This window comes from Biomphalaria glabrata, chromosome 14, assembly GCF_947242115.1.
Source record: "Biomphalaria glabrata chromosome 14, xgBioGlab47.1, whole genome shotgun sequence".
NCBI lineage: Eukaryota > Metazoa > Mollusca > Gastropoda > Planorbidae > Biomphalaria > Biomphalaria glabrata.
Genome location: NC_074724.1, coordinates 1,558,072 through 1,578,892, shown reverse-complemented (window position 1 = coordinate 1,578,892; position 20,821 = coordinate 1,558,072). Strand labels below are relative to the sequence as shown.

Genomic DNA, 20,821 nt, shown 5'->3' with positions numbered 1-20,821 from the left:
TTATAACAATTGGTCTCGTATAGGGTCATAAAGGGAATGAATCCACACTTTCTTTCAGGTTAAAAACTATTTCCCTTGTCCAAACCCTGCAGTACCAAGTTGTAGTGACATGGCCTCAAAATAATTTTATCCTTTCATGTCTTAGATCTAGTTCTGGTATTTTGATTTGGGTTCTGCTTCTAAACCAATATTTTTTAATCAATAGAAAAAAAGGAACTTACTGGGCGCTTTATTTCTCGTTGATAAAATATTATAATCTATTTAAACTTCTTTCAAGAAAAGAATAACACCAACAGTTAACACTTGGACAACACTGAAAATGTCTTTGAAAAAACACATCGAATGAACACATAAAACTAAAGGCTCAGACATTTGATCTGTAAGGTTTACATTTGTGCAATAGAATACATAGTAAATACAAAATATTATTTTGGAATGAAAATCTAAAACCAATTAACATACAAAAAATATGTTTAGTTCAAGAAACTCGTGTTCAAGGGCAGTAATGCAATTCATATGTCTGATGGGTGAAGTAAACGAATATATTTTTTTTCCGGAAATGATAATAAACTTAACAAAAAAAAGCAAAAGATTTAACACTGTATTTAGGTTAGACAAAATACTTAACTCTTGTTCTGCACAGAAAGAGTTAATTAGAGATACGCATTTACAAGACTATTTTGGTGTACATCTGCTGTTAGGTCAACCTCTTCATCATAGCAATTATAAAACTCTTGAAATGAGTTATTAGTGTTCACCTATAGTCTATCGGTGTATACCTTGCATGCCTACATGGTCAATGTTGTTTTCTTGTTGTCTGTCTGTTTTACATATTTTGCAAGTTCCTTCTGAATTGAAGCTTCTATCTAGCCCGTAGCTTCATATGGGGGGGGGGGGGAGGGCAGCGGTTTGGATTCGAACCCTGAACCTTCGAGACGAAGCACACATTTTGTTTTGCAATTTTCGTTCACATCAATGAATTGCCTTTTCGATTGTGGAGACTCTTCTACATGGTACATTGGTTATATTGGTTATATAATTAAATTAATACAATATTAATTCTTGTTTTAGATTCTCAAAATTTACATACCAGTATCTCTACTATTAATTCTTCTAACAAAGGTAAGTACAAATGTAAACTAATTCAATGCTTAAAGACATTTCATTGACTCAGAATTACAAGAACATTTTCAGTTGCTATTTTCGGACTTAAAAGAAAGAAATGGGTCAAAGTTGTTTATATGAAATCGAAATTAAGTTAAAATAGAAGTGAAACACTTGTAAATTTTTAACTTTAAGTTGACTTTTAAATATCTTGTATATGGCAATGAGCCGCATCGGTTGTCAATCTTTTTAATTAAGGCTTCCAATCCACCAAAAAGTACGCCTGCGTCTTCTAGTCAGCCCGCCAAATCCCCTAACTTTCGACCTTCCATAGTAATTGATTAAATGCACTTTATATGTACGAAAGCCCAAACCTAAATTAACACTTTAATTGATAGCAAAAGTAGGAATTCCAGGCTTAACTTTCACACCACCGCTATGCAACTAAACTTTATTCGATTTGTCAACGCGGATTTTTAAAATAAAAAAAATTAAAATAAAAAAATAAATTATGTCCCTTATATATATAACTAGACCAGAGGTGGCTTTGGGGGAGGGGGAAAAAACTGGGGCAATCGCCCAAAGCCAAGTTTCTTAAGGGGCCCCACGATAACAAAAGTGAATCAATAGTCCCATTAATCTGACGAACAAAATGTTACTATCAGCACACATACAATACATACGTTACATAGTCTATTGGCCAACAATACAGTACCTACGTAAGATACGATTATTTCTAGCTATAATAAGGCTTACATTGTATGAGCAGGACGAGCATGTTCATGAAATTGTGTACATTATATATATATATAGCCTACATTTAGGGCTCACACTCTCCCAAAGGTCCCGCGTAATGCTAAGGTAGCCTCTGAGTTCAGTCTATCATTTCGCCTCTGTTTTAGTCTATTTAGTTTAAGTTAAATGAGCTCAGAAATGTGCGACATAAATAATCCTTTCCCTTCTATGTCAAAGACTATGTCGCTAGAAGAGGCGTGTTCCTAGTTGTAGTCTCTGTTTCTGTATTGAAAGTTTCAAATGAAATTAACGGAACATAAGAACGAGAAATAAAAAGCCAAGAGTGGTGCATTTAGTGTTTTTAATGGTTTTATAAAACAATAAAGGAACAAAGGTGAGTAACTCTTTAATTCTTTTAGTTTTGTGTTAAACCGAGTTATTTTTTCTTTTCTGCTTTGAGTGATAAACTGAAACCAACCGTCTAATTAAGTCAGTCATGTGGTATGAGGGCACCAATAGCTGTCTGCCACGGCATAGGTCTGACTTACAGACCTATTTTAATGATTGGTCTCACTTAAACCACTTAATAACTACCTATTAAGGGAGTTCCACATTGTATTAGGAATCAAACTGACACTCCAAAAGTAACGCGGAAACGTTCTCCTAGATACCTCATCTTCAAAATGTCACACAAACAGATTGGGACCATTGCAAGCTGACACAAATTAACAAAAATACGAATATGACCACTTTTAATGCTCTAAATCATTGATGCCCAAAGTAATTCAATCTGCGGGCCATTTTAATTTCCAACACTGGTCTCGCGCGCCTTGAAGAGAGACGAGCCCCCACTTTGTGAGTACTGTGACTCTCGCCTCACCGTGGAACATATCCTCGTTGATTGCCCCAGATACCAGGATTTCAGGGAGAAATATTTTGGAGCCACTAGCCTAAAAACACTATTTGATAATGTCGACCCTTGGAAGGTACTGGGCTTTATCAGGGAAGTGGGGTTATCTACGAAGATCTGATTTATGAATTTGTAAACATGTACTATTTACATTAGATTTTTACCAAATAATTAAAGTTTTACTACCTTTACTATTTTAACTGTAAATAAACCTTGATTTTAATGATAGGACTGTATAGAATTTGACCCTTGTTGTTTAGAGAGAGAGTGGTACTTGAGGGACTGCGGGCACGACATGGCCTAAATTGTGCCGATGTGCCTAAAATCAAAATCAAATCAAATCTCGAGCGCCACATGATGGAAAAGATACACACACTTAACGAAATTGACCTGAATCTATTTTATTTCAAACCCGAGGGCCTAGTGCTTACATTGAATTATTGAGATATTTGAAGTTTCTCTTTACACTTCATAAAAATGGCGTAAGTTCTGTTCTATTTCGCTGTTGTTGTTTTTTTAAACAGATATACTTTCTTTATACAAACGACCATGTTGGCTAGCCATGGTATCATGTTCTACACAAAAGTAAAGATTCGTTCCTTTTTTTTAGTAAATCTATAGTCCTATTTCATGAATGCACAAATGTTAAATGCCTTGGTAGTATAAACCATTTGAAATATGTGAGGGTTCTAACGTAGGTAAAGATACATTTTGAACATTTGTTGGGGGGGGGGGGGATTTTCCTTATTTTGTGCCCACGTTTCGGCGGGCCGGATGAACGCTCGTCGCGGGCTGCATCTGGCTCGCGGTCCGTATTTTGGGCAACACTTTTCTAAATGGAACTTGGATATTTGTAAACATATGTTTCTTAAATTAATCTGTATCGATAGCTTGATATTCAAGAATATTTTTTAGCAACGTCTATAGGGAAGAGCCGCAATTAGTATTATGCAGTCTGTCTGTCATGTTAAACAAAGTGTTAGGTATTTATATTTTGTGTTGCTTATTCTTGTTTTATGTTGTAGCCTACTGGTCTGCCAAGCTCGATCCTGTCTGTGTGTGTGCGTATGTCTGTGTTGTAGTGAACTTTAATAAAGCTTTGATATTAGCTTTGTCTTCTTCTCCTTTTACTGCAAGCTGATTTGGTCCTAGTGTAAGACATGACTCTCTATCAAAAGTCATCAAGTTACAGTGGAGAGAGCACGAAGAAAGGGTCGTTCAAAGAAAAGATGGCTGGACAATGTAAATAAATGGGCCGGCCTCTCTCTTGATATCCTGCTAAAAGCAGCCGCTGACCGGGAAACGTGGTGGAATTGGGTTGCGCGAACTGTCACAGCACCCCCTACGACGAAAGTCAAGGGACAGATGACAATGAGGGATGTTGTTACGTGCGCATGTTTGTGTAAATGTGAAATGGTGCGAATGTTAGTGCAAATGTGAAATGGTGCGAATGTTAGTGTAAATGTGAAATGGTGCGAATGTTAGTGTAAATGTGAAATGGTGCGCATGTTAGTGTAAATGTGAAATGGTGCGCATGTTAGTGTAAATGTGAAATGGTGCGAATGTTAGTGCAAATGTGAAATGGTGGGAATGTTAGTGCAAATGTGAAATGGTGCGAATGTTAGTGTAAATGTGAAATGGTGCGCATGTTAGTGTAAATGTGAAATGGTGCGAATGTTAGTGCAAATGTGAAATGGTGGGAATGTTAGTGCAAATGTGAAATGGTGCGAATGTTAGTGTAAATGTGAAATGGTGCGCATGTTAGTGTAAATGTGAAATGGTGCGAATGTTAGTGCAAATGTGAAATGGTGGGAATGTTAGTGCAAATGTGAAATGGTGCGAATGTTAGTGCAAATGTGAAATGGTGCGAATGTTAGTGTAAATGTGAAATGGTGCGCATGTTAGTTTAAATGTGAAATGGTGCGCATGTTAGTGTAAATGTGAAACGGTGCGCATGTTTGTGTAAATGTGAAACGGTGCGAATGTTAGTGTAAATGTGAAATGGTGCGCATGTTAGTGTAAATGTGAAATGGTGCGCATGTTAGTGTAAATGTGAAACGGTGCGCATGTTTGTGTAAATGTGAAACGGTGCGAATGTTAGTGTAAATGTGAAATGGTGCGAATGTTAGTGTAAATGTGGAGCGGTGCGAATGTTAGTGTAAATGTGAAATCGTGCGAATGTTAGTGTAAATGTGGAGCGGTGCGAATGTTAGTGTAAATGTGAAATGGTGCGCATGTTAGTGTAAATGTGAAATCGTGCGAATGTTAGTGTAAATGTGAAATCGTGCGAATGTTAGTGTAAATGTGGAGCGGTGCGAATGTTAGTGTAAATGTGAAATGGTGCGCATGTTAGTGTAAATGTGGAGCGGTGCGAATGCGTGTTAAAAGGAGAGGAGAACCAAAAATAGAGAAATAGAACCAAAAAGTGTTCTAGTGTTGATGGAAATGAAATGAGTTCTAAACGAGGACGTTGATGTTTTAGTGTTAATCTACTGTTCAAAGAGTCTCATCTTAGAAAGGAACGTAACAAATGTGTGGCTTAGTAACTAATTCAACTAGGTTAGCTATCAAGCGGGCTGGAGTTCGAATCTCTACTCAATCTAAGTTCTGTTTGTCAAGCACTTTATTAAAGTCAGCACTGAAACCTTTTCTCAGATACCTCCCACCGATACAGAAGTGAGATTGGACCACTGATAATACTTTGTGAGTCAACGCTAAGACTGACTAAAAGAACTATCTCCATTGTAGTGTTTTAAAATCTACACCAGTGATTTACAAGTTTTTTCCTTAACGGAACACTGAGTTTTTAGCGGAACAATTTGCTTATTTCTAATTTTAGATAAATTCACGTGGTAGCCTACTAATTATTTATTTCAGCAGTTTGTGTAACATCTATTCAGGGCTCGCGAAACATTAGAGTTCAATGGTAGACGTTTTGGGAATCACTGATCTACACTAGCACCTTATCATTTGTTTTCTAATATTTCCAAATATTCTTTCATGACGATCTGTAACACTTATTTTGTTTGCGTGGCTATTGAATCAATTTAAAAAAAAAAATCGAAAGTATACACTTTTCTTTAAAAACATACATATATTAGACACAAATGGGTGGCAGCACCAGAGACCAATTTTTTAAGAGAGAAAGTAGTAATTTTTTTTTTAAATTTTCCACTTACGAGGAAGGTATAATAAATCGATTATTTATTGGTATGTTTATTATATGGACATCTAGATCAACAAATAAAAATAAAGTGAAAGATGACCTTCAAAAGATACGTTATTTGTGACATGATCACAAAGTATTCGAATCAATCTCATCTTTTACAAGATTTCCACTATTTCTGCTGTGTAACCGGTTATGCTGGCATTTCGATTGCCAGTTAGTGTCTCCTGTAGTAATACAACATCAGTTACCCTCTCGTGGAGGAGTCTTGAGAGCTCTAAAATCTTGGGTATGACCCCACACAAGTTTAATTGTAGAATCGTGATGGACCTAGTGTTAATAGGCTTAGTCTTTGGGGTGGTTGATTCCCACTAATATCTAATTGGTTTGTTTGAGAGTCAGGGGGGGTCTCGTCACTATATCGCATCCAGTCAGTTCTGCTGACACGAATCATTATCTACAGGAAGTTGGAGCGGACATCCATCAACCTTATTCGTATCGGACCTCCGAAGGAGGTATGAATGCAGTGTACGCTGAGAAGAAAGATTTAGTGGATGAGTTTTAGTCCATTTGTCGCGACCTGACAACTACCCCCTCAACGAGGTCGCGGGGCGACCATTAGTGTATTTTTCGTACCAAGCCGTGACGCCCAAGATCCTGGGCGCTAAGCCTGTTGGAGTCTGCTCGTGCCCGCTTTTATCGTGTCTTTACTTGTCATAGATGTATGGTTAAGGCCCTTGGCGGCCTAAGTTACTGCTCTAATTCAGCAGTGTGCATGACCTACATTCATGTCCCCATGGAGGGCAAAAAAGAACTTGTCTCATCAATCACCACCACAGTTTGGCTAAATAGTTTCCTGCAGGGCAGGAGTTGGGTGTTGTCTACTTGGTTCAAATTAAGTAATAAGTCTTTGGTTTACTGTCTTATTGTGAGTACAACAAACTTTCATAGGAAGACCATATTGAAACTATGGCAAAGAATGTCACACAGCGGCTATTTAGAGTATACAAGCTCAACAGCTTTAAACTACATATGAAGATCCTGAAACATTTCTACAGTGCGGCAATGATAATATATGGAATAATTTGTTGGCAAGGCAAAGTTTCATCTAAATTTGTTGTGCCGCTTCGACAACCTCATACATACTATCATACACAACACAACGACACATAAACTACCACACATAACACTACCCCTCATTACCCTTTCATGTTTTCAAATTGTGTGTTTAGGATAGTAAGTAAAAAGTAAAGTTCCCCTTTAAAAGCTTGTGGTCTATAGGTCAGAGGATGTAAAGGTCATCTGTTTTAGTGGCCTACGGTTAACGGGGGTGTCATGTGGCCAGCACAATGACCAACCGCTTTTACTTTTCCCCAACTAATGTCAGGTACCCATTAGAGCTGGGTGGACTCAAGAGGCGTCCTAGGATCCCGAAATTAAATATTCTATTCTTCTCCAGGATTTGAACCCGGGATCCTAGATTATGCTGTGGAGCGCCTTACCGCTCAGCCACCGCGCCGTTTAGTATAGAACAATAATAAAATTAAAAGTGGTAATTTAAATTTTAATAATATTATGGTGTTTAATACGTATAAATGAGAAATTACAGTAAATGTATTCAGTATAAATATTCATTATATCAAAAGAAATGTACATACATATATATAAGTTCACTTGAAAATTATGTTACGTATTAATTGGGCTATTGTTTCCTGTTAGATAATTAAATAATCAAGTTATTAAAACAACCAAATCCTAATAGTTTCAAGCATTTCTATCTCTTTTGATTTTACAACTTTCTAGTGTAAACAGTATCTTGTGGTTAACAATGTATTTCTATCAACTTATTGATTTCACTTACATTTGTTTCTATATGATAGACATGACCTCGTTTGTTTGTTGTTTGTTTTTGTTTGTTTGTTGTTTGGGTTTGTCTGTTTGTTTTTTACGTCTTATACAACATTACATTTAACTGAATAAGATAAATCAGCAGAATATAAGATACACTGCGATATGTTGGAGTACAATGTCTCTGTTTGATGATGATGTTGATTGTTGTGTTGCTGAGTTTGTAAGTGACGTTGAACCTGATCCACAGACCGTTGAAGTTGATGGGCATGTAGACCTTAGTTCTGATTCTCTTGAAGATGTCTGGGGACAACTTCCCTCTGAAATTGTTTGAAATTTGTCATTTTGGGGTGTCATTTAATATGAACAACTCTAAACCTACTCGCGATTTAAAAAAAGGCATTGTCAGTTTTCATTTAATAAAAATATAATAATAAGTCAAATTGTAATCAAAACAAGAAGTTTAAATACTTCATTTACTTTTATGGTTACTGGCATACTAATATAAGTACATTTAAATCTATCTCGACTTCTAAGGAAAAAAAAAACGACATTTTGCTAGTCGATAGTAAATCTAAAAGGCAGATCTGAATGTTTATCGGCTTTTTGTTGGAAAACTACTATCTACTGTAAAGTAAATGTAAAGTTAATTTGACAATGTTTTTGTACTTAGTAAAAGTATAAATACAATGCAAAGACGAATTTTTTTTAAATACAAAACCTTAATTTTTACTTATTATCCTTATCACAATTTAAATTATACCCCGCGCATGGCGTTTCGCATAGGGCCCCTCAACCTGTAGGACCGGCCCTGTGTAGCTTGTACTTGCAATTAAAGGATTCAATCGCACTATTTGACATTCAGATAATCCTTAGTCTGAACACTCCAGTCTATTTATAGTCAGCGAAATGGCTCCTGTCTTCGAGGAATCTCTCTCGTGCTTGCCCGATAAGGCGAGACTGTATGTCGTGCAGTTGTATGGCAGACTGTTTGTGTCACATACAAAGAAGTAATTTTTTTCATCCCTCATAATACTGATGTGATCTGGTTTGTCGTTGAATCTCCAGGAGTACTCGAGCACTGCATTATCGCCCAATTGTCCGTATGTTATTTGTGATCTGATCACCAGAGCAGAGACACACACTTCTAGTGGAGAATGGAAAAAAGCTCTTTTAATTGAATGAACAAGAAAACATATAAAAAAAAAAACAATACCTCCATTATTAAACTTCAAAAATAAAAACATATATTTTTTTTTGTTTCATTGGGGTATCGAAGCCGTTAGCTGTTAGGAAATAATGCTATTTCTGATTCGGCCAACGGGGAATGTATAATAGATTATTTGTTGGTACGTTCATTATAGGGACATCTAGATCTAATACTAGATCTAAAGTTCTGATTTAGAACTCTTTAGATATAATCTAGATCTACTTCCCTATCTAGACTCTAGTTGTTATCTATATTAGATTTACGTAAAAAAAAAGAACATCTTATAAACTTGAATAAAATTAAACCAACTTTAAATTTACTCAGTTATAAGGTAATATGGCTGACTAGTTTATGTTGGCTCTAGACCTAGATAAAGTCTCAGAAGATGTTTTTGAGTTTCATGTACGGATGTATTAGACACGTTTAAACTACTTATGAACAAGACCTGCACATTAACAAGATGTAAGGACCAAGACCAGACCGTTAGATACTTGAATAAAGTTTTTAATGCTTACAGGCCACTGTCGAGTCTCTGACCGCAATATGACGTAGTCACCTAAAGATCCTAACACCAACTGACTAATAATAATTTAAATAAACTAAAACCTATTTGTCCGTGACGTCACTAAATGTCGCGTTCAAGTTGGTCAACTATGGTGTGTCTATATACTAGCTAAGTGTCTAACAATTCATACCACGACTTATAACTACAATAATTTTTTTTTTTCTTTTAAAAATAATAATACATTGACCGGCTTAAGGTTGTCGGGAACTCGCAGTCTGGCAAAATGTCTCAATATGTTTGGGAGGACGTCTAAATATGTTTGGCAGGACGTCTAAATATGTTTGAGAGGACGTCTAAATATGTTTGGCAGGACGTCTAAATATGTTTGGCAGGACGTCTAAATATGTTTGGCAGGACGTCTAAATATGTTTGGCAGGACGTCTAAATATGTTTGGCAGGACGTAGGAGCGATTTCCACCCCTCCCAAGTTTGAGAAACGCTGCATTAAAAATGTATGAGTGTTTTGGGGTCAGAATAGCAACAATAAATAAATAAATCATTTCAAATGGAATAGATAGACACAATTTTTGTCTTTAAAATTTAAACTTCTGAAATTAATGGGGGGGGGGAGATGATGTAAAGACCTTCTGTTTATGTGGCCCACGGTTAACGTGGATGTCATGTGACCAGCACAACGACAAACCGCTTTTACTTTTCCCCAAATGGCATGAATCAAAAGCGTCCTAAAAATTCCAAAGCGCTTTACTACTTAGCCACCAGCCCGCAAATGAACTTCTATAACAAAATCTAAAAACAGTTCGGTGCTTTTTAAATAAAGCTGTAATAATATTTTTTTAAAAGTTACAATTATAATCAAGAGTATACAATTTTAACATGTGTATATATTATAAACTTACCAAGAAAATAAAATGTAACAGCTGTCAACATGTTCTTGTATATTGTCAAGATTTCTTCTGAGGCGAACAGGGAAAAGGGAAGTAATCTAGTGCAAATATTATGATTCTACTTCAACTTGAAAGTGTAATTGTCCTCTCTTGTATTTTCTTTGTTGTTCCAATATTTACTTGTGGAACTGTCTACAATCTTAACTTTGTTTCATTGTTACATTTTATACTCATGTATTTCAGAGTAATGATTTTATTTACTTTAATGATAGAAACAAAGTTGATATAGATCTAGTTTCTTGGAGAACTTCATGTCTAAAAATAAATAAAAAATAACGGTTTCTAAATAGAACATAAAAAGATTATCAGCTAATTACGCAGAACAAGGTAATAAATATTTTGATAATCTACGTACATGTACATTAATATTTCAGAGTTAATCTGACATGACATGGTTAAATCTTTCCAAAGATAAAGACCTAACAGACAGACTATAGAGTCCCACTTTAGGGACCAAAGGTGTTCGGCCAGGAGTGTCCCATTACGTTAGAAAATGGAATTCCCCATTCACATAAAAAATAATGTTCCTTTTATTGATTATATCGTTTTTTAGGAGAGAAGGAGGTGTGATTGACTTTTATTGGTAATTGCAAAAGGAGGAAGTCAATACTAAGAAGAGATGAACGCTAATTCTGGTCATATTGTAAGACACGACTCACTATCTAAAGTCATACTTCAAGGTACAGTAGAGGGAACATAAAGACTAAATCGGCTGGATAAAGTAAAAGAATGAACTGACTTCTTCTGCTAGTTACAGCTGTTGACCTGGAAAAGTGGAGGGATTTGGTGACGTGAATTGACACAGCAAGAACGTCAAGAGACAGATGAGATTGTAATTATACGTCACATCTTGAAATCACGTGACTGCACTCTTAAAACAAAGTTCTTATAATGTTTCTAACGTTGGTCTTTGCCACTGCTGTTGTCTTATTTCTCTTATCTTATAAATGACTTTTTTAAAAGAGAAAATAAAATACGATCAATGGAGATCCCTGTGTAAATCTAAACACGCATGCTAATTAGACGTACACTCTGGTAAGTATTTGGTTTTCCTGTCTGGATTTGATTCATTCCTGCCTTTTAACAGTAACGCAGGTGTGATAGTTTCATCATTGTTGACGTTATTACCTAGGCTTTGGGAGTTGGCAACTAAAGACTAATAAATTGTGACTGTTAGCTGTTCTGAGGGTAGAAGCTTTGGCTATGTTACTTTCTCCAATCAGGGCCGGCCTTATGTATAAGCACACTAGAAGCCTCCTCATACCTTGGATTAGTTTGGGCCTCGTACAGGACACAAATAATTTTTTATAGAGAAAAAATTGCGAAATATAAATCCAATCTCATGCACTTTTGAACTTATTGGCTCTACGTATATTCGCAAAGCCCTAATAAGTCTCTACTATGAATCAAGAATAATTCGCGAATAATAAGATCTACTTGTTAGACTCCAGTTTTTGGGGTTAAGACTTTAAATAAGCGAGTTGAAAGCCTGGATATCGCCCACACATCTTTACTCCTCCCTCTCAGTGCAGGTGATGTGACCCAAGGAACGGTATATCCGATACAGTTTGGGATCAATAGCGCCGCAGTCTCTGCCATGTTAGAACACCATTGTTTCTTTCTGTATGTGAAATATAGAGTGCATTCTAATTAAAAGTATTTCTAGTCTGATGATAAGTAATCATCCATTAGGCACATTTGTGCTATCGACCTATATGAATATAACATATTTGTTCATTTAGATATAAGCATATATATACAGGACTGATTATAATTGCGTATTCTGCGGTCTCAATTTTGAGAATGCCTTTCAAGCCTTTGAAAGCAAAACAAAACAAAATCTAATCACATGACTTATCTAAACTTATTGATACAATAACACTTCGTATAAGCTTGGTGATTTAATTAAGAAAAAATGATTTTTTAAAGGTTTTTTCTTGTTTTCTTGTTTCTTGTTCCACTTGATCCAAGCATTAACTAGTTTTGTTCTTTGACTTTTGATGAGTCAGAAGACGACGTCCAGAGAACTTTACAATGAAGGAAGAGCATAAATGCTTTAGTCCTTTTGTAAAATAAACATTTGCTATACATATTTAGTAAAAAAAAAATATAAGTTGTATTCATATTTTCTAATATTGTATTCTGCCTGGACTTGATGTATGCGCTTAGGCCTGTCGTTTGTTGGTCTTGATTGTCCCGAGTTTGAACCCTGGCATTGCTATCCCACATGGTAAATTATCTTCAACTCTGAGTATCATCCGAAACTTTTCAAACATTTTACAAACGTATATTTGATGAAGTAAAAAGAAAATTATTGTCCTCTTCACAACTCTGTCGGAAGGCAAGTGAAAATAATGCAGGTGTAGTTTAGCTGGTCTGATTGCTCAATGAACATACAATATAATTATTTCCATGAAATGAATCCCCCCTTTTGCCACACAACTAAATAAACAAATAACCGACTTGCTACTGTCATCAACGGGAAACTACTCTACACTTTGAAGATTTGTAATCATGCTTCAGTTTCTGTCGTGAGTAACCAGGAGAAGACTACTCCTTTCTTCCTTACTCAGTAAGCAGTTTCATTGGAATGCTTACAGTCTCAATCTTAATCTAATTGGATTATTTCATGCCAAAGTTTGTCTTCATGGCATGTGTGGCATTTTACGTCTCGAGAGACGATCTTTTCCCTTTGCAACTTCTTGTGTGACTAAAGAGGCCAATCCTTGATATGAATATTATTTGAATCTATACATCTATTTATGTTAATATATATGTACCTGTTTTATGTATCTCATGTTTACATAGGTATTTACAAAGTAGATATATGTTAACATAGGGCAAAACAGATAGATATATATTAGCTTATGTGTAAGTAAATAGTTTTAACTCCTGTCCTACTAAACAACGTATCACGACCTGGTCGTGCGGTATGTGCGATGGACTGTCGTCCCCCCGAAATAATTTGTCTTCAAAACTGAAAGAAACATCCGAAACATTTCAAATATTTTACAAACAAACAAAACATGTCTTTTACAAGCTGTATGTAAAATTAGTTACAGTGGGGCCCAAGTGCTGAGATCCATATTACCCTTGTCTGACAAAATGTTACGTTTTATCTTTTGAAAAGGGCCTTTTGAAAAGTCACCTATTTCAACTTTTAGTTGAGTTTTCGGTGACATATATCTTCTTATGGCATGTTAGTGTGGAGTAAGGACAATATTTTTATCTAAGTGGTTTATTTATGTTGCTAATAATTTTACTTTGATTCTTATAGCTACTTTGATCGAATGAGAAAACGTACGATGTATCACCTTTATAAAACACGGCTTAATTCTTAGACATAGCTTTAGAATTATGAGACACGGCTTTAGAATTATTACACGCAGCTTTAGAATTATGAGGCACGGCTTTAGAATGTCTTTGGCACAGCTATTGAATGTCCTTGACACAGCTATTGAAAGTCTTAGGTCAGATTTAGAAGTCTTCGACACAGTTTGGAATGTCCTGAACAGTTTTAAAATGTCTTATGTATAGAATATCTTAGAATATCTTAGACGCAGCTTTAAAATGTCTTATACACAGCTTTAGAAAATTAAAGACACAGCTTTAGAAAATATTAGACACAGCTTAATAATTTGTTAGACACAGCTTTAGAAATATAGCTTTAGAATCACGAGACATGGCTTTAGAATCACGAGACAAGGCTTTAGAATCACGAGACATGTCTTTAGAATCACGAGACATGACTTTAGAATCACGAGACATGGCTTTAGAATCACGAGACATGACTTTAGAATCACAAGACCTGACTTTAGAATCACGAGACATGCCTTTAGAATCACGAGACGTGGCTTTAGAATCACGAGACGTGGCTTTAGAATCACGAGACATGGCTTTAGACTTATTGAATGTCATCAAGAGCTAAACACAATATCAGAACCGCAGTTTATTGTTTTTAAAAAGAGACACACCTAAGGTTAACAGAAACACTATATCAGCACGGAGCTAATCTAGGCGGTCAAAAACTTTTCAAACTGTAAAATATCATCAAGGCAGAAAGTTAGAAAAACACTAAAATAAAGTCACATTTATTATTCCATTGCTAGAAAGAAAAAGTGGTCACTCTTCCTTAAGCATAAAACGGACGCCTGACGAATTGGATTTTATTGAATCAAACTTTAGAATCACACGAAATCATTTAATAATATGAGTAAGACTTGTCTTTGAGTCCGAAGATTAATGAGGAATGCAGTATTTTCCGTGGCTTCACAGCCCCAGCTGTGCCCTACATATTTTGCCACATCTAGAACAAGCATTACCATTTTCCACCAGTGGTCGAATGAAACACTTTCTTTTCGTTGTCTGCGTCTGTCCTCGGCAGCAGATTTTCTTTTGGTCTCAAATGTGTATCCTACAGCCATTTTGAATGAGCTCAAGTTGTCTCGATCTGAGGCGAAATTTAAGAAAAGTATTGATCTTATCGGAGTGTAGGGGAGGGTTATCGCTATTACGCCTCTCTCCAACCAAATATGCCAGTGATTACGGCTGTACGGTGCGGAGAATCCAATTTGAATGTAAAATATAATGTGAGAAGGAGTCTCTTGAAGAAGAGGTATTAGCAGAACGGTTATCTACAAGTCAAATCAAGAAACAAAGCAATTAGGTCTAATTAGATGTAATTGAAAATGTTTGTTAATCCAAAATATAATTTCCAGAATTTTTATTTTTTTATTTTTCAAGATCTGTTGGAGGCTCCATTGAGTTGCATCTTGGAGTTGCGCTCAGGGCATGATGCCTCCATTTCGTTCTCATACAAAGCACACGTTTCACCATATAACGTAGAGATTTTGAATCACTTGATGCTTCGTACTAAGCCAGAATAAATATACTAAATGCAAGATCAATTGTCATTTCGAGTAAATTTGGATTCCAAGCATATGATTGCAGAAGACTCTCTCGAAAACGTTTAAATGTTAAAAGTCTAACTTAAAAGATCAAAGAAAGACTTACCAGTGCAGGTAAAATCATAATCGCAGATATAGAAGCATTAGCGAGTGGTCAAATCATTTGTTCATTACAAAGAGCGAAAGTCCAAAAATGTTCATAGTTCATGGTTTTATTGGTTTACCAGCTGACATCCTGAAGTCCTATCTATCTGATATAAGACTTTAATGTCCTAACGGGGATTAAAACAAAATGTATATAGAAAATATTCATCACTTCCGGGAGAGTTTTAAAAACAGCATTTCTTAGATTTAAAATGGTGCTCCCGAATTCAAGACAGAACGATTATCAAATAAAAATAAAGTGAAAGATGACCTTCAAAAAATACGTTCTTTGTGACATGATCCTAAGTATTCTAATCATTCTCATCTATCAAAAGATGTCCTCTATTTCTACTCCACCATAGCGTTTAATCATTACATCAAGCAATTAGTTCATAATAATATTGACATCTCCTCTCATATAGACACAATTTAACGAAGTACAAACCCAACATTTGAATATATCTATTATATTAAAAACCTCAGAACAGCACTCACAAAGCTCAACCACAACAGCAAAAAAACTGTCATTCAATGGATACCAGCTCACATACAACTAGCAGGAAATGAGAAGGCTGACACACTCGCCAAGAGTGGGAGAACAAACTCACAAGTAAACTCTGCTCTCTATCCAGAAGAAATGAAGAAATTAATTGTAGATAAAATAAATGAGAAATGGACGAGCTCCCATCCAAATCACAAGAAAGATGATGCTTACTATAAGCTATCCCGACAAGACCAACGTCTAATCTTTCGACTCAGGACCGGACACAACAGAATGCGACAACACATGTTCCTGAAGCTCAAAATTGGAACCAGTGAAATAATCTGCCCATGTGGAGTATCACCAGAAAACGCCGACCACGTCCTCCAAAACTGCTCTCTCTACCAAGAGGCCCGTATAAGACATTGGCCCCAAATCACCCCAATAGAAAGAAAACTATATGGAGAGCTCCCTGATTTGGAAACCACTGCGCAGTTCATCTCATGTATTGGTCTAGTCATATGAACACTCCAACATAACAATGAGAACGATGAAGAAGAAGAAGAAGAATATATCTACTTATTTACTTATTGTAATCAATCTTGTGATGGGGGTTGTGGCAAATATGTAGACAGCCGACGCAAAGCGCCCCAGTCCACACTAGACGAGCTGTCAACCGTGATCTACGGTTCAGTACGACGGCTCATTACAAGTCCGGGACGGAGATGCCAGTGCAAGAGTTAATACGGAGCTACGGGTGTTAACGTAGATCTATTTGTACAGTCTTGTGTTACGTGCTGCCAATTGTACAGTATTGGCTGTAATTTATTCCACATTAAACTATTACGTTCTTTTGGAGCCCTGAGTTGTCAATTTCATCAAGTTGGTGGTGTCGTGTGGTGCAGTTGCAAGGAGCTTAAATAGGGAGATTAGTAACAATACATTCTTTCATTTCTAAACCAATAGGAAGAAAGGATGGTGAAAGTTATAAACAGTTTAATAAAAGGCAAAAAACATTAAAAACATTCGAAATAAACATATTTCTATATTACCAGACTATTCCACAATGACTAGAAAAACATATTTCTATATTACCAAACAATTCCACAATGACTAGAAAAACATATTTCTATATTACCAGACAATTCCACAATGACTAGAAAAACATATTTCTATATTACCAAACAATTCCACAATGACTAGAATAACATATTTCTATATTACCAGACAATTACACAATGACTAGAAAAACATATTTCTATATTACCAGACAAATCCACAATGACTAGAAAAACATATTTCTATATTACCAGACAAATCCACAATGACTAGAAAAACATATTTCTATATTACCAGACAATTCCACAATGACTAGAAAAACATATTTCAAATGGGATTAATGACTGGGAAGGAAATAACCAGCGTTCAAGTGACCAGGGATGAAGTGACCTGGGGTTACAATGACCGGTCAACGCCTCAACATTACTATTATACAAACAAGAAAACAATTTTTACAAATCTTCAAAAAACTAAGCTTATATAAAGTCAAGGTGTATCAATTAGTTTGGATTAGTCATAGAACTACATGTGTAATAGATCTAGGTTAAACTAAATCAATCTGTGATATTTGTTTTGGGTGCAATAGTGCAACGTGTCCAACAAATTGTGTCTTTAACAGATTTAAACATAACGAACAAAACCTGAACATATATTAAATGAACATTTTCAATCAGATAAGTGTACTCCATTAAATGTATCAGTCCTCAGATTCCTGGGAAAGCATGATTACATGTGAATACATTTCTACTTTGCTAGCAGGATTACCTGTGATTACCTTACTACTTTGCTAACAGTATTACCTGTGAATACCTTTCTACATTGCTAGCAGGATTACCTGTGATTACCTTAATACTTTGCTAGCAGGATTACCTGTGATTACCTTACTACTTTGCTAACAGTATTACCTGTAAATACATCAATACTTGGCTGACAGGTTTAAGTTGAACTTAAAAACATCACTACTTGGCTAGAAAGATTACTTGTCAATTGACTAAATTGCTGTTTGAATTATTTTAAGATAAGTTGAAATTATTCTTCTACTTTACTAAGCAAGCAGATTATACTGTCTCCTTGTGAGTACTACAAACTTTCATGGGAAGACCATCTTGAAACTCTGACAATGAAAGTCACACAGCGGCAATTTAGAGTATACAAGCTTTAAAGCTTTAAACTACATATAAAGATTCTAAATAATTTCTACAGTGAGGCAATGTCAAATCTAATAATATATTAAATAATTTATTGGCAAGGCAAAGTTTCATCTAAAATGTTGTGCCGTTTGGACAACCGCATACATACTACCATACACTAAACTACGACACACAACACTACCTTACACATCACTACCCCACACAAAGCTACCATACACAAAACTACCACAATTACAACACAACCACACACAACACTACCATAAAAATACTACCACACACAACACTACCACACATAACACTATCACACAAAATACTACCACAAATAACACTAATACACACAACACTACCACACACAACACTACCATGCATAACACTACTATATATAACACTTACACACAATACCACACAAAACACTACCACACACAGCACAGCCACACATAGCACATCCACACACAACAATACCATTTAGAACACTACCACAAACCTCACTACCATATTTAAAAGAACTTTTTAAAAAACGTATAACTTCCGATCAAAGGCCCCTTTTAAAGAATGTTACGCAAGTGGCAGCGCTGTCTCTCCTTAAGGTCATCTAGTCACAAGACAAAACTATCTTAGCCAATCGTCAAAATCTTAGAAGACAACAACTACCCGCTCCATTAAACTAGTTCGAGTGAGCGACTTCTGTTAATCAAGACTAGATCTGAACGGTACAAAATTTCGTTCCTTACTCGCTGGGCCGGTCTTACAAACTGCGGGTTCCAATTTAAAAATTGCTTACGAGACAAATCTTCTATTTTATACAATAACACATTTTACTATTGTCACAGTCTCGTTTGACATTGCCTGTTAAATGTTCACCTCGGGTTAAGACGCTGAAAAAGACACTTGAAACTCCTGATGTTGAAACAGGAGGTAGAATGACTGAAATTGACTTGGAGTTTAGTCAAGTCAAGGCAGTCAAGTGTTATCCTTTGGACAAGGCAGTCAAGTGGTATCCTTTGGGCATGGCAGTCAAGTGGTATCTTTTGGACAAGGCAGTCAAGTGGTATCCTTTCAACAAGGCAGTCAAGTAGTATTTTGGTCAGGTACGGACAGTATTTGACTTAGACAGTCAAGTTGTGACTTAGAATTATGTAGTGTATTTTGGGCAGACGAAGCCAGTATTCAATTGAGACATGTTCTAATAGTAGTTATTATTCTGATGATTATATGTTTTGGAAATTCATTATTACCCGCTGTGATGCGGATGTGATTTGACAAGATTAAATATTAAATTTACTTACCTCTGTTATGCGGACGTAATTTGACAAAATTGACTGCAATGGATTTATATACCGCTGTTATGTGGATGTGATTGTATTTCATACTTAATTGTGCGACTGCCACAATGTTGTAGTATTATTATTAATAAAGTTTATATTTGTCTGCAAAAAGATTCATGTTAATCTGTAACATCTATGTTCGTCTACTATCAAGTGTGACTCAGCGAAGCACGAACCCATGACATTCGCGACACATAAGTAGTGACCAGTCCAGTGTGTAACAGTAATATAGCATTTATGAATTTATTTATTTACAACTATTAATTACATCATTTTATTAAAGTTAAATGAAATAGGTGCCAGTGGGCAATTTAAGTTTCGCAAATCGTACGATACACTAAATATGTTAACCCTTTAAGTCTTACATCTTTCAATGCATGTGACTAGAGCCATGGCTGATTGTTATAGGCCCCTGTCGGGTGGTGGGCTCAATTTGAGAGCTCGATTAAATCGGCCTAAAGCCGGAACTGATTTTTTAATCATACTGTATCAGCGTTACTAGTTGACTAGCGAACGTGAAAAAAAAGAGATGTCTAAGAGTTGGGTTAAACAGCGGCATAACTAGGGTCGGTGTCATCCGGTAAGTTATCTTAGTTAGTAGGACTGAAATTATTGTGAAATGTATTTAGTTTTAAAACGTTTCTCTGTCGATCTTATGGTGTTGGGAGAAGCGGTGGATACATTTCTTTGCTTCTTAGGTTCGAATCCTGGAATTTTGAATTTCAGGATCTTAAATCTGCCTCTAAGTCCAGCCAGCTCTAATGGATAGGCCTACTTAATGTTTGTTGAGAAAATTAAATGCGAATGGTCCCTCGTTAACCTCAGAAACAGATGACCTTTACATGACCAGCCCCATAGATCATAAGGTCTAAATAGGAACTTTACTTTTACATACTTCTAATGTACTTCCCAAGTTTGTGCAGTTCAGTCAAGCATCAAAGGTTCTTATAGATATCTTGTAGAAATACGTGAGCTTTAATAAACCCATAAAAAAATTAATACAACATTCTTGGTTATAAGATTTCGGATATTGACATTTAGTGGGTATTGTTTTTTTGTAATAGATTCTTTAGTACCATGAACTAATTATCACACATTTATTTGTTTGTTTTGTTACCAACACTGCCTAGTCGTAAACATATTTTTGATTTTACTGTTAAAATATAATGCAGAAATTAAATGTAAGTTTTAGTAGATACAAGAAAAGACAACTGGGATTATATTCTGTAAGTTTTTATTTTATCAGTTATCTCCCTTGAAAAATAAACATGGCTGCTTGTTAAAAAGAATAATGTTGAACATCACAGTAGC

General features: G+C 35.7%; 2 protein-coding genes across 2 annotated transcripts in view; one reads left to right on the top strand and one right to left on the bottom strand.

Moving 5' to 3' along the window:
• LOC106062675 (uncharacterized) overlaps window positions 1-11,013 on the top strand; it is a 66,532-nt gene extending 55,519 nt beyond the window's left edge. The window contains exons 7-8 of the mRNA XM_056011091.1: window positions 1,072-1,122; window positions 10,997-11,013. Coding sequence (XP_055867066.1) covers window positions 1,072-1,122; window positions 10,997-11,013 — 68 coding nt within the window. The remainder of the gene's footprint in view (window positions 1-1,071; window positions 1,123-10,996) is intronic.
• LOC106075685 (uncharacterized) overlaps window positions 1-20,821 on the bottom strand; it is a 151,581-nt gene that overhangs the window by 116,068 nt on the left and 14,692 nt on the right. The gene's annotated exons all lie outside the window — the stretch shown is intronic.